The sequence below is a fragment of the Nematolebias whitei genome, chromosome 11, assembly GCF_014905685.2.
Source record: "Nematolebias whitei isolate Nwh7 chromosome 11, NemWhi1, whole genome shotgun sequence".
Classification (NCBI taxonomy): Eukaryota; Metazoa; Chordata; class Actinopteri; order Cyprinodontiformes; family Rivulidae; genus Nematolebias; species Nematolebias whitei.
The window spans coordinates 14,491,559-14,505,626 of NC_056508.1; the positions used below are offsets into that span (position 1 = coordinate 14,491,559).

Genomic DNA, 14,068 nt, shown 5'->3' on the forward strand with positions numbered 1-14,068 from the left:
ATATATAAACTACTACTTACTACTTGAACTACTAGTCCTACTTTGCGGTTTTTCATTTATCACAGGTTTTCAGAGTATGGATCCCCCACGATAAACGAGGGACTACTTTAATAAAGATGTGGCGTTTCTGCTACGCATTGCTAAACAAAACTTACAAAATAAAAGATAAATCTTTGATTAAATTAAGACGCTATAACCTTTCAATGAGCATTTTATTTCAACTAATTATCTCCTTTAAGGCTGTAAATATTACTTGTAAAGTATTAAGCTCTCCTTGTATTTTCTCAGTGTGTGAATCAATCTTTTAACTTTAGTCCTGTCACTAGTTCAGAAGAACATCACCATTATTGTGTCAGCCAGTAAGTCAGGTTTAAAAATAAAAGTATACAAATATTAAGGATGCCTTCAAATGGAATTTAGTCAGTCCTAAGACAAGAGGCAGAAATGTTCAGACTCTTTAATGATGCTTTCAGCTCAACAGATCAAACAGCAGTAAAACAAAGACTGTGAACATGTTTTAGGTTGGTTTGGAAACTAGTTCAGCTGGTCTCAGTATTAGTTTGAGATTAAGATGGCGCAGTGCAACTAAAGGCTTTATCACACTTTAATGTTTTAAACAACTTATGTCGACTTGGGTAAATTTTGCCCAACTGGCATATGTTGAAGATGTATTTACAAAAAATCATCTGGAAGCCTTTGTTGGACAGTTGCATGCTGATTGCTAATGAGTTGAACAAATATATGATCTATGAGTAGCTTATCCATAACTTATACCAGTGTATGACAGCATTTACTGACTTATGCAGAGATTACGATCAACGTTGTATTTTGCAGAGTATGTGGGAACACACTGCAACGATTGGGCTATTGTGAACTTAAGTGTGTGAGAGATGTGTGTGGGGGAAGAGACAAAGGAGGAGCGCAGAGTTGTGGAGGAGCACAAGTCACCACCAGGGGTAATTAGTTTAGTTGAAACTGAGTCCAGCTTGAGTTGCAGCTGTGACAGCAGCTTGTGTTCTCTATATTTTTTGCTGGTACATTAATAAAAGTTCTGAGAGCACAGTTGGCTATGGCTCACGTTTTGTGCATGTTGAGGGGCCTTACCATATAATGACATATTCAATGAATGTCTATTGTTGACAATCCTAGAACTCACTGAACTCGTTTATAATTTAGCGTATTTGCCAGTGTTTTGGGGTTCTGCTATAAACAGAGAACAAATGAGTAATTCATCAATCCTGCTGGATCCATGAGGTGCAGAGGTTTACACCTATCACCACAGAGATGGAGAATCATGTTAATTTTTTAATCACAGACTTAGCTGATTTCTTCCAAGGCATGTTGATCAATGCAAATTTAATGAGTGGAGGTGCAGAATGCAGAGCTGCTATTTTTTTTTTACATCTAATGTCACGTTTATCGCTGCAAGTTACACTAACATTGCTCATAAGTTCTGCATAAGTCAAGGTGCTCATAGGTTAAAAAGAGACTTTTTTATTATTAAGCTTTTACTGCTTTTGTAAGCAAATCAGTTTGAAATAATATTTCAAAAACATATTTCAAAAAACGGAAGATATAAGATTTCTTGTTTCACCAAATGGATATTAACATACAAAACCAATAGCCTAAAAAATAAACTTTAAAGACAAACTATTATACAGATGAATAAAAATATTTTTAGAACAAAATAATTTGGAAAAATATAGAACAATGTTATTTTAATTGAACGCACTGCTCGCTTCGGCTTTTGTAGATACTGCTACTTCCTTCACTGCAGATGACAGCAGGTGTGGAGATGCACGCGACTGGTGATCAGCTGATCCATCTGAACTTAACTGGACTTTTTTTTTAACCTCTTTTAACCGGCCAGTTGGACCTGCCTCCTCTTCAACAAGTAGATTAACACAAGTTTATATTGTGCGTTCTTATTCAGTTTTATTTGTGCTGTATGATTCGTAAACTGCATCCTGAATGGACAAGTTGGTGAAGGAAACAGAGGGGATGAGGAAGTGATGGGTAGGTTTGGTGTCAAGGAAAGAAACCAGGAAGGACGGATGGTGGTGGATTATGCCAGGAGAATGGAAACAGCTGTAGTCAACACATATTTCCAAAAGAAAGAGGAAGAGTGACCTATAAGAGTGGAGGAAGGAGCACACAGGTTGACTACATTCTGTGCAGAAGAGGAAACCTGAGGGAGACTGTCAGGTTGTGGCAGAGGAGAGCGTGGACAGACAGCATCAGATGGTTGTGTGTAGAATGACTGTTCGGGGAGTGGTGGCGCAGAGGTTAGAGAAGGTGGGTCTGTGATCAGAAGGTTGCCAGTTCGACTCCCCAGACCGACAACATTAAAGAAATAAAATATTAAAGCTTTTTGCTTGTTTCCTCATTAAATTAAAGCTATTTGTAAGAACAAAAGAAGTCTAATAACTTGGTAAATTCATTGTTATAAAATATGTTTGTGGAGTTGAGAAAAAAATGTAGGCTGATATATTTTTTGAACAAAAATGGATTCATTTGTTTGTATAAAAAGTAATAACTGAAGACAACACGTTGAATGTAGTTTCACACGATGAGAATTAGTTTCTTTTTTATTATGATGTTGGCAATTTAAGCTTGATTTAAGACATCTGGTTGGGCCAAAACCATCAAACTAAAGGACAATAATAACAGCTTTGAGAAACTATCCAGATGAGCATGTTATAAAACTCCTAACCATTTTACAAATGTTTACCATCAAACGCTCAATCCCAAACAGAATCATCAGTGCTGGTTCAAAGTTGATCATGTTTATTGATCTAAACTTTAAATATTATCAGACTTTGCCCACCTCTGTCAGAATTGTAGTTTCATAAGAAGGCTGGTACTTTTCCTTTTCCTGTGGTGCCCTCTTCTCCATCTTCTCCCGGTCCGTCTTCTGTTTTCTGTCTGCACCTTTGGGCTGAAACGTGTCACACGGAGGAAATGAAGAGGTCAGCCATGAACATTGTGAACAAAACTGCCTGATACAACAACTTTTCAGTCAAGGAGAGGTTTAGGTCACTTCTGCTTCCTTTTATCAACCCTCTAACCTTGAAGACTTTGACCTGACAGGAGGCCGAGTGGAGATGTTCCGTGTACTCCTCGCTCTCGTTTTCTTTAAAAGTGTCAATCTGGATGCGGAATGGGACGCCTTTCTCTCCTCCGTGCTTGCGCATGGTGAACTCTGTGCTGATGCAGTGAACCTTAACAAGAAACAGGAGAGAGATTAAAACGTTCATAATAATCAATCTATGATTTAGCTGAGAGAAAACCAATGGTGAACACAAAAAAGGTTCAATCACGTCATCTGGACAGTTTCGTTTTGGGAGAAACGTTTCGTCTTTCATCTGAAAGGTTTCATCAGCATGAGGCCTGCCAACCAGATCCGTCTCATAAATAGCACCTCCTTGATGTGTTTCAAGCCAAATTTGTCCAGATGACATGATTTAACCTTTTTTGTGATTTATCTACCTGGATGATCGAGCTGTCAAACCTTTCAAATGGTTAACAGATATTTACTAAACTACTGGACTGGAATTAAACTTTTACATAATCTTGTTGATGATGCAGGCGATGAAAGGTTAAAGAATTCAATAATTAATCAATGTAATCTCGTAAACTCGTAATCTGTTTTTTTCGCTACTTTTCTTTTTAATTATCTGTTTAATTTCTATTTTATTTTCATTTGTAAAAATAAATAAATAAATAAAATACAAAAAAATTGTATGCATCCTTTATGATTGTCTATTGTCAATGTTATGTACTGTTGTCATCACTCTGTTAAAATTCAGGTGTCTCTTGTAAATGAGTCCTCGTGGCTCAATGGGACCAACCTGTTTAAATAAAGGTTGAATGAATGAATTAAAATCTCACTGGGTTAATTTAGCTGCTACAGTTGTTTAACTGTGTACCACCATTCCACGTGTTTGAAAATGAAATGAGAGAACGTTATATCTCCTTAAAGGATGTCAGCTGCACTAAACACCAGGGGCCTCATGTATGAACAAAAAGGTCACGTGCACCAGATTCCACGCACACGTCTGGTTGCATCAAAATAAATGTTGCATGAAAGTGCACTTAAATATGCACACACGTGCAGATATGTGCTTACATCCACACAAAGCGTTTCACTCCACAGTATCAAGTCAGTTTTATTATCATTTCCTTCACATGTGGTACATGAGGTGGAACGAAATGATGTACTCAACGTCCCAGTTACACCCAAAACTAGCAAAATATAAAGTATAAAAAGAAACAGTATGTAAGGATCTAAGATGTACACTAAACACTAATAATGTAAAACAATACGGTGTAACAGCAGCTCGAACATGAGTCTGTGGTGAGCAGATACAGTCAAACTAAAAAGTACGGAAGCTCACCTAAATACACTGAAGTACGACTCCATCTGGTTTCCTGAACTTCAGGGGCGTTTCAACACGTTTTCTCATGAGGCTGAGCATTTATGCTTTAAAGTCGAACCATGAAACTGAACTAGATTTAACCTCACACACAACACGCCTCATCAACTGATCAAAACAACTTCACTCCCAAGTGAACTGCAACGTTTTTCATCTTTTGGTCAAGATGGAAACACACGCCAGCGGCCGCACGCCTGCAAGGTGCACAGACAGATGAGGCGTATCAAATGTGAACTGTTTATGGGGAACTTCCATCCTCACTGGGAGGAAAAAGGTGACGGATCAGCAAGTTTAATTCAGAACAACTCCCGTGCGATTCCCCAGGTCGACATGGTGCAGACGATCACACACACCCACGAATTGTTGTGCAAAGAGTGAAAAGGTGTGAGCAACTGGGGAACTGTGGCAGCTTCGGCACAGCTGGAGAACATCACCAATAAAAAAAGTTAGGAGGCAGATTATCCTGCACGGTGGCTGGAAGCCTCTGTGACGTGCAGCGACATGTTTCTTGGCATCAAGTGTTTTATAAACAAGCCTCTAACTTGTACAAAGTATCTGAGTGTCTCCATGTTATTAAACGCAGGAGTAAAATGCCTCAGCCTCATTAGTGCATTTTTTTCAATGACAACTGCACACACACACACGCACACACACATTCCTCCTCGCACACATGTAGCAAAGATGTTCTTACACACCACAACTTATGTAGGAGCATCTCTGACTCATCCCATTAAATTCCTCATTTTCCTGACTCTAGACATCACGGAGAATCACATGCAGGACGTTTTTGTATCTAGCTGCATGTTTGGGTGCAGGTGTGTCAGGGGAGATGTCTCGTGCACTGTTCTACGTTTGTATAAAGGAGAGCAAAAACGTGCGCACAATTTGAGAAATCTGAATAGTTTTGTGTGCACGCAGTTTTCACATGTTGTGCACACATCAAAGTTATTTCTTGAGTCAAACAGATTGATTATATTTTTCCACCATGGTCCGAGTCATTTTTGTTGTTCGTTCCAGGATTTATAGTATTTACACAGAGATTGTTGACAGCCAGTCAATCCACTGCACGTGTCTTTTTCATTCAATCTTGATATTAGGGCTGATTTTATAAGAGATATATAGCAAATAGTAAGAAATCTTTAACGAGCTGTAAGAAAAGTCCTCATTTTAAGGTGCTCCTTGCAACTGGCCACAAAAATTCTGTTACATTTTATCAACAAGAAAACAGTAGGGTCTTTTGAAAATAATTAATAATACAAAGAAGGATGAAAAACAAACAAAAACAAACAAAGTTAAAGTTGATGCTACCTGGATAAAAACAGATGTTCTCTTTGAGGGGTCCCAAAGGAACTCCACAGTGTTGAGCTGAGTGGGGTTGGCCCTGGGGTCGATTATGCCCACTGACATGGGGATATCTGCAACGGTTCGAAAAAATGATCAAACCACTTGTCAACCTTCTCTGAGTTATCACCGCTGTCATCAGTTTAGTTTAACGCTTCACAGGAAATGTCACAAATTGATTTCATCCTAGAACCACAGTATTTTCCACCGTACACGTCGCTCCGCCCTATATGCCGCATCAGTCCAAATATGTCTAACAAAGTGAAAAAATGCATAAATATGTTGCTTCGCCGTATACGTCGCATCTATTATGCATCACCGCTGACGCGTCGCGTTTGTTACGCGTCAGCGCTGACAAGCCGGAAATGTGGGCCGGTGTTGTGCCAAAAATCAATTGGCTGCAAAATGGTGGCCGCGGGAATGTGCACGGGAGGACTTTAACAATAATTTAACAAGATTAACACTTAAAAACAATTTTTTGTTTGCTCAAAATTATAGCAAAGGTGCGTCTCAGTCCAACGTTTCCTTAATAAATTGAGGGTCAATTCGGCTGCATTTCAAAAGCCGATTCACAGCTGCGGAAACGCACAGAGGGCTACTCCATGTGCATTTCTTCAAAATTTAACAAGATAAACACCTAAAAACAATTATTTGTTTATTTGAAATTATAGTAAAGTTGTGTCTCAGTTGAACTTTTACTTAATAAATGCACTTCAATTGTCAAATTAGCTGCATTTCTCCGGGGCAGCTCAGCAAAATGAAGCTGATTTGACGGTTGCTCCAGGCGAGCTGGACGTAGGTGGCAGGCTTGTATGGCAAGCCGATTGTGGCATTAATATACACTTTTACCCATTACATGACACAACGGCATGCCATACTACTCGAGTGCCATCTAGCGGCTGAAAATGGTAGTGTTCAACATTTCAGTCAGAATGAATGAAAACGGTTATATCTGAGCCAAAAATTGGTTTATACATATGAGGACCAAATACATCGCTTCAGCGTATAAGTCGCAGGGCATTTAAATTATGCAAAAAAACTGTGACTTATAGGCCGAAAAGCACGGTACTTGACGTTATGGTAACATGAATCCAAAGAACAAGCGTCTCCTTTCTTCAGCGCTCACCCAAGTCGAGGATCCGATCTCCAGGTCTGTTCCATCGCCAGCCCTCCAGCTGCTGGTGCTCCGTGTACTGAAGCCGGCGGTCGTGAAACACCACACGAATGATACTCTGAAGGCAAAAGAAACTTGTTTTCACATACAGATTTAGTCCAACAGACAAACTGTAACCTTGACAGAACACGCTGTGGAATAAATTCATACTTTGACCATTTTGCCAGTGATTTCAGGAAGTTCCCCAATTTTCCGATTGTCGAGCATTCGAATTTCATAGGACTGCCCTGAAATAACAAGCAGAAATGACATAACATGTTTAACTCCAGGAAGGTCAGCAAAAACATTTACAGCCCATCAGTCCTACCAGTTACACATGCATCTTTAATGAATTATGTGAATTATATATCTCAGTCTGCAATGAAAACATCCTGAAATAATATGAAACTAATCAAACTTTACACTATTGTAAAAACAATGTAAGAAAAAGTTTATGTATATTCATGACTTGATTCTATTCACCGACACAACTTTTATCATTTCACTTTGCACAAAACTCAAATAGAGTCATGGTAGATCAACATAAACGTTTTAATATTTAACAGCTGACTCCTTTATGAGTAATGACCAACTCAAGGTTGATCCAGGTGCACATTAAAAACTTTTGGTTTATGTTTTTCCATGTCTTTATTTTAGTTGTTTGTTTGAAGATCTCTCTGTCGTTCATGATATTTACAGCAAAGTAAAACACGTGTTTAGATCTGGCCATCAAGTTGCTCTCTGCAGAGTTTCATTTCTCCACGTGGGTCTCAGTGCGACCTCAGAGAAACCCCGTTAGAGCTGGATCAGCTTCCTGTGACCTCCTCCAAGGTCTGTAGGTCACAGGTTACCACTGAACAATACATGTGTGGCTGGACATGGCAAGTGTCTCGTTATAATTTCATTTTCCAAGTGGAGGAAAAGCGGAGGAGCTAATGCATTCTTTAAAACACCTCAAACAAATCCATTGTGTTGTAACTATAACGCAGTTGACAAACTACGGAAATATTTTAGGAGAGAGAAGCATGAGAGAAATTTCAGTTCATAAAGGGTTGATTTATAGTTAAGCTACAACAAAGCTGATGAATTGCATCACTTCCACTGGAAGAACAGGGCAGAGAGATAAATACACATTATGAACTAAATAAACGTTCTACGCAGCTAATGTTGACAGAAAACCTCAGCTAACAGAGCCTCTCATTCAGAGACGTGTTCAGGATTACAGCCCGTTGTTAAAAAGCTCTACGATTCCTCCAGAACTTCTCTTCCCGCTCTTCATGTTGACTGTAATGACCGTAACTAGAAACATCTGTCTCGTGCGTTTCTCGTGTTCTCAGTGACGTTCAAACAAGTTAACATTTTGGCAACTGCAGAGTTTGGTCTGCTGAATGTGATGGGTAGAGGAGACCCGGGGCTCAGGTCACTACCACGTTTTTAAGAATCGAGACAACAAGGCATTTTGATGTTAAGAACAAAGTTTAGAGCAAAACAACAAAGTCCATGCTCAATAATCCAGGTATACAATCCAACATTTTTCAGTCAGGTCATCTGGACAGTTTCTTTTTTTGTGCTGAAACGTTTCGCCTTCGGTCCAGAAGGCTTCGTCAGTCAAGGCAACACAGAACAAAACTGATTATTCCTCCAACAGCTTACTCCAAAAGTGGAACATCAAGTCACAGTCATTCCGTGAGTTGCGGGAGTTTCAGAGAAAATAAGACGTTTATTTTCTAAACACAACGTTCCAGTGGCTTTTAAACCCCAAAATACATTACGGCAAAGACCGGTTCATCCCAAAGATCCAGTCCCCCGGCACAAACAGAGTAATGTTGTGTATGTTGTTCAGTGTCAGGAGGGTGATCAGTCTTACATCGGGGAAACTAAACAGCCACTGGCCAAAAGGATGGCCCAGCACAGAAGATCAACATCATCAGGCCAGGACTCTGCAGTTTAAGGACCTGACATAATCCATTCGAAGCTGAACAGGCGATGCATGACCACGTGGTTGTGGTACGTTCATTTTCAACAACATAGTCCACGAGACGCAGAGCTCCTGGGAAACCCCTCCTGTTACAGTATACGTCACCACGCGGGTTTCTTCCTGCCAGAGTCTCCACTCCGTCCCTGCATCTGTTGTTTGTCCATAAATCTATCATGAAGAAAGCACCACACTTTCCAGCAGACAGTCTCCTCCATACACAACGTCTGCACCATCTCCATCCAGGAGTTTTTGTCCATTTGACTAATTTAGTACTTTTAAAGAGTCGTACAGATGAACGCCTGAGCTCATTTTCACGTTGACAAACACAACCACAAACTTCTGACCAACCACACAATACTTGTGGGCACATCCTTTATTGAGATGAACTATGGTTCCAGAGAGGAGTGAAGGAAGCCATCTTTGTAAATAGAACCCGCCTGTCAATAAACAGGGGCGGAGGCCTCCGTGTTCAACTGTCCCCCTCTTACAATGCTGTTATTGCTAGTATCACTCAGCCGTCTGTGAATAGCAAGCGGCCATCAGGGCACTAACGATCGTTCATTAGGCTGATGGTCCTCCATTTTACATGTGAACTAGTTTTGAACTGTCACCAGCAAACTGGTTGATCCACTATGAAAAAGACTGATGGTGCTTTGCCTCTAATCAGTTCTGCACCACGCTGCACCAGTTAAGGGCTTGCCCACTGTTGGTACCCCCCACCTCCCACCCCAGCCCGGTTTATGGGACCACCTTGTTTGAGGTTTCATGCGGGCTGCTCCGAGGGGCCCATTTTGACATAAGCAGAGAGCAGCCGTTGATTGGACAGTGAAGCTACGTCACTGGATGACCCGCCCAGTTAAACTGCAAACTACATGTGAACCTCCACTTCCTCATTGTGTTGACGGAGAAATGAGAGCATTTACAGAGAGATACCGGAGATGATGGAGCAGCATGGCTACACCTGAATTTATAAACAATGTCAGGATAAGGTAAAGCAATTGAAGTCCAATTACAGGGCAATTAAGGACCACAACGAGCCGAGTGGCTCAAACACAATAACCCGTTATGATACAGCCCACTTTGCATTGACGATCCTGCCCACAGAGCAGGAAAACAAGTCACAGTGGCAAATCACCTCCACCTGAGAAGAACCGATAAAACGAGAGCCAAGTGGAGTTGCACTTATCAACGACAAAGCGGCTTTAGATTGTTGCAGCTCCTCAAACTGAAGATATTTTGGATAGAAGACCAAACGTTTCAACAAAGACGAACACGTCCAGAGGACCTAACTCAACCTTGTTAGATTTATCTACCTGGATGATTGAGCACGCATCAGGACAACTAAGGATTTATTTGACTTCAAAGAACAACTTTTCTGTAAGTTCCTTTCAGCCCACAATCGAAGAGCCTCCACTTTGGTGAACTCCTACACGAAAACATCATTCTTTAAAGCTAGACACGAGTTTATCAAACATTTCGTAGTTTCATGTGCTGAATCAGATGAATAGGTTTAAAACGAAGAACAATTTGTACCAGTTTAAGTAAAGGACACAATTACAAAACAATAATTTTTACATTATATTTTATAAAATATTGCGGAAATATAGTGCTTCCCCTTTGAAGTCCATAGGTGAAGCACTATTGTTTTAAGAAACAAATAACTGATTCTTTACTCTCATGACACTTTTAGGTGAAATAATGAGGTAACATCATAAAACAGGAAATTTGGAAAAATAAAACAAAGACAAACTGAATTTTGGGGGTAGGGTGCTCGTGTGGTGCAGCAGGGATTTTGATACTGACCTTGGTTGAGGTAGGTGAGTGTTTCGTCATGCAGTTTAATGGCTGGCGAGGTAGGTGCACACAGAACATACTGAAAGGGAAGGATCTTGTTTTCGTTGTCTGGAGGCAAGTTGGACTCCTCCTGTTTGAAGATGGGGAGGGCGAGTACATCGCTGGAGAGCAGAGCCATTAGAAAAGCGCTGTCAGTAAGCTGCCAAAAACTTTTCACCTCACTCTGAAAAATATTCATTGGTTTGGTCAAATAAAACAAATTTACAAACAAACGATGTGCTACTTATAATAATTAACAGACATTCACCTGAGATCAAATCAAAGAATCTGACAGAGCCAACCAGCAGCAAACAGAACCTCAAACTGGATCGTGATGTCCTCTGGCTGTGCAGCTTGTTAAGTCTGACACTACTAAATACCAAGGTTTCCAGTCCGTGTGTCACAGCTCCCTCCAACACAGGAATCTCTCCAGCAGCCAGGCTACGTTTCAGGCTCCTAATGAGCCAGAAAGGAGCTCCAACACAGAACGATCTGTCTCATAGGTGTAGCCTCTCAGTCACCAAGGGCACGGCGATCTTAAGAGGTTTTTTATTAAAGTGCTTACATTAAAAAAAGGAAAAAGTCTAGCACCCCTTTTCAAAAAACTCTTAGGAATAATCCACATTTTTAAAAAAGCTAATTTTATATGACTAATAAATTTCTACAACATGTGCCACAGTTTCAGATACTACAAAATCCTAAAATAAATCAAATGTCTATTTTATTTAAAGACTGATCTCCACCGAGCACCACTAAGTTTGACTTTCTGTTTTTCCTGCTTGTTGCAAAATATGTGCTCTTTCCTGTCGCACAGTACATGCATGACGCGCCAAATAAGAAGTTATTGCTACTGTGGACAGTTCCCCTGTTGGAAAACGTGAAAAGGCGAAAAAGAAAATTATTCCCGATCTGTCAAATATTGCAAACACTAAACACTTTTTTCATGTTATAAACAAAGAAATGTGTTCTTTGTATGAATCTGAGCAAACAAATTAAATAAATGTGTCTGAAAGTGTTAAAATATGAGAAACGAACTGAATATAAAGTTCAACGGTGATCATAATCTGTATTTAAAGGTCAGGAATCCAGAAATCAGATATCTCAGTTAAGCGGGTAGAAAACAGCAGAAGCAAATGTCATATTTCAAGTTGTACAAAAACAATTAAATCTGAAATAATGCAAGTCTGAAGTGCAGCACTTCCAAAGGTTAAAATCTAAAATGTGCAGTGGTTGCAGCATCACACACACATAAAGCTTACCTCATACTGTAGGCTCCTGCTCCCAGCTCCTGGCCAATGCCGGAGAGGCTGGCATCGAAGTCCTGGGCCAGACCGGACTCGATCACCTCATCTGTGAGGGGCAGCTTGAGGGCCCACGCCATGGCGCTGTCGAGTTTACCGCCTCACCTGTTCCCACAACCTGGAGGAATTTAGAGAAGATGAAATATCTGCGAAATGAGAAGGCAACCCACGCGTCGTGACAGTGGGATATAATTTCCCTGCTTGTGAGGACAACCCGACAGTGAAGACGTCATACAGGTTCTGCTCTGATCAGAGCAGGATGAAACATCACGACAATCATTGCACATCTGTGTGTCGACAACTTAGTGCCGCGAATTATTTTAAAACTCGTACGTTTTCTTTTATGAGTGGACATTATGCTCTAACTGATGAGTCAAAGCTTACCTTTAGATATAAAAAAAGAAAGTCTTTTTCCTAGCACCGTGCCAGTGTCATGCCATGATGATCATCAGGATTTGGTCAAGCAATAAAATAAACATGTCGAGCTAACCGCTTGTTTACGGAGGATGTTTGTCCTTCTTTACCTCGGCCCCTCGATATTTATCTCCCCACTTTATTTCTGATAAACGCGTTTACACGTAAAAACCGTGAAAACAAGTCTAACGCTTTATTATTCGTAAAATAATGTCTTTGTTTATCTAGTTTCATCGGAAAAGGAGCTCCCGTCATTTCCGGTTTGCGCTCTTCTTCGACGCTTTTATGATGCTGTTAAACATAGAAGCAGGAAATGCTCTTACTGCCCCCTGTCGGTATAAACCAAATACTGCAATGTAATAACAATAATTATGTTCGTATGTTTAAAATTATTTAAATTAATCCGGAAATAACATGTAAACTCGATCTAATATAGAAACAGGTTTTTCTTGTAGGAATCTTCAAAATGCAAGCATAATACTAAAAACGTTTAGGTTTGGATGTAGACCAGAGATAGAAAAACCAAAATAAAAAAATACCCTTTAAAGCCACAAATTGTAATATTTTTTACATCCTTACTGAATCCTGATTATTTATAGGTAGATGTTTATTATGAAGTACAAATAACACGTTAAGTTTCATCATAGAAATGTGATTTTTAACAGGGCTATTAAAAAGTGTACTAAAATAGAAATGTACAATATAATTTTACCATTATTGTATAGATTAGGGAAGCTAAATTACTCAAAGTTTAATCAGAAAAGGATAATTTGCCTATAACCATTTCAGCAAAAAACAAATTATTGGTAAAAATATATTTTTTTATTCTTCTTTATCCTGATTACCTTAACTATAACCAATGCATAGTTTTAAAATACATTAATACACAAAGAGTGATTAATAAAAAATGTTTATTTTTTGACAGAAAAAATGACAAAAACCTTCCATTTGTTTGTTTCACAAAAATGACATTTGTCTGCTTTGCAGATTAAAAGGAACACTGGCTTTATTTAATTTTTCTATAATTTAGTTAATCTTTTCTAATAGATAACTTAGTAAATTAAACAATATTATATATTTTATTCAGTTGATGATAAAGGTGTTAAATCAAGAACTTTAATCTATTAATGGTAATACTCTATTTTATTGGCCTTTGTCTTTCAAAAATGAAAATATAAGGCAGAGCATTCAACACATCTTTTTGCTATAATCTATATCAATTTTCCATATTCTGTACTCATTAACATTCAGTCTGAATGAAAGGTCAATAATAAACCTGTAAATGTTATCGATACTGCTAGTTTACAAAGCTCTTACTGATAAAATCCAATAAATGACAACTTTAGATTGACTTTGTAACAAACTTGTCGCCAAACGCAATGGAAACCTAAACTGGACCATTTCAATCTTTTCACTTCCTCTGCGTTTACTAAAGTGCAAACAAATCTTTAGAAAGCTGCAAAATCAAAAGCAATTGCCAAAGTTTGTGTCCAGTTGACAATAACTTCATATTGCATACGCAAAGTGTCCAAAAATTCCTCCAAACATAAAAACATTCAACATTCCTTCAGTTCATCGCATCTGTTCCCTCCTATACGCAGTTAGATGATGT

At 39.2% G+C, this 14,068-nt stretch overlaps 1 protein-coding gene across 1 annotated transcript in view; it reads right to left on the reverse strand.

Annotated features, from left to right (window-relative positions):
- Positions 1-12,743, reverse strand: part of tfcp2 (transcription factor CP2) — a 22,578-nt gene extending 9,835 nt beyond the window's left edge. Inside the window, exons 1-8 of the mRNA XM_037683906.1 lie at positions 12,427-12,743; positions 12,001-12,160; positions 10,712-10,863; positions 7,102-7,178; positions 6,904-7,009; positions 5,745-5,851; positions 3,069-3,221; positions 2,828-2,938 (exon numbers count right to left, since the gene is read on the reverse strand). Coding sequence (XP_037539834.1) covers positions 2,828-2,938; positions 3,069-3,221; positions 5,745-5,851; positions 6,904-7,009; positions 7,102-7,178; positions 10,712-10,863; positions 12,001-12,122 — 828 coding nt within the window. The 5' untranslated portion in view covers positions 12,123-12,160; positions 12,427-12,743. The remainder of the gene's footprint in view (positions 1-2,827; positions 2,939-3,068; positions 3,222-5,744; positions 5,852-6,903; positions 7,010-7,101; positions 7,179-10,711; positions 10,864-12,000; positions 12,161-12,426) is intronic.
- Positions 12,744-14,068: the final 1,325 nt, after the last annotated feature.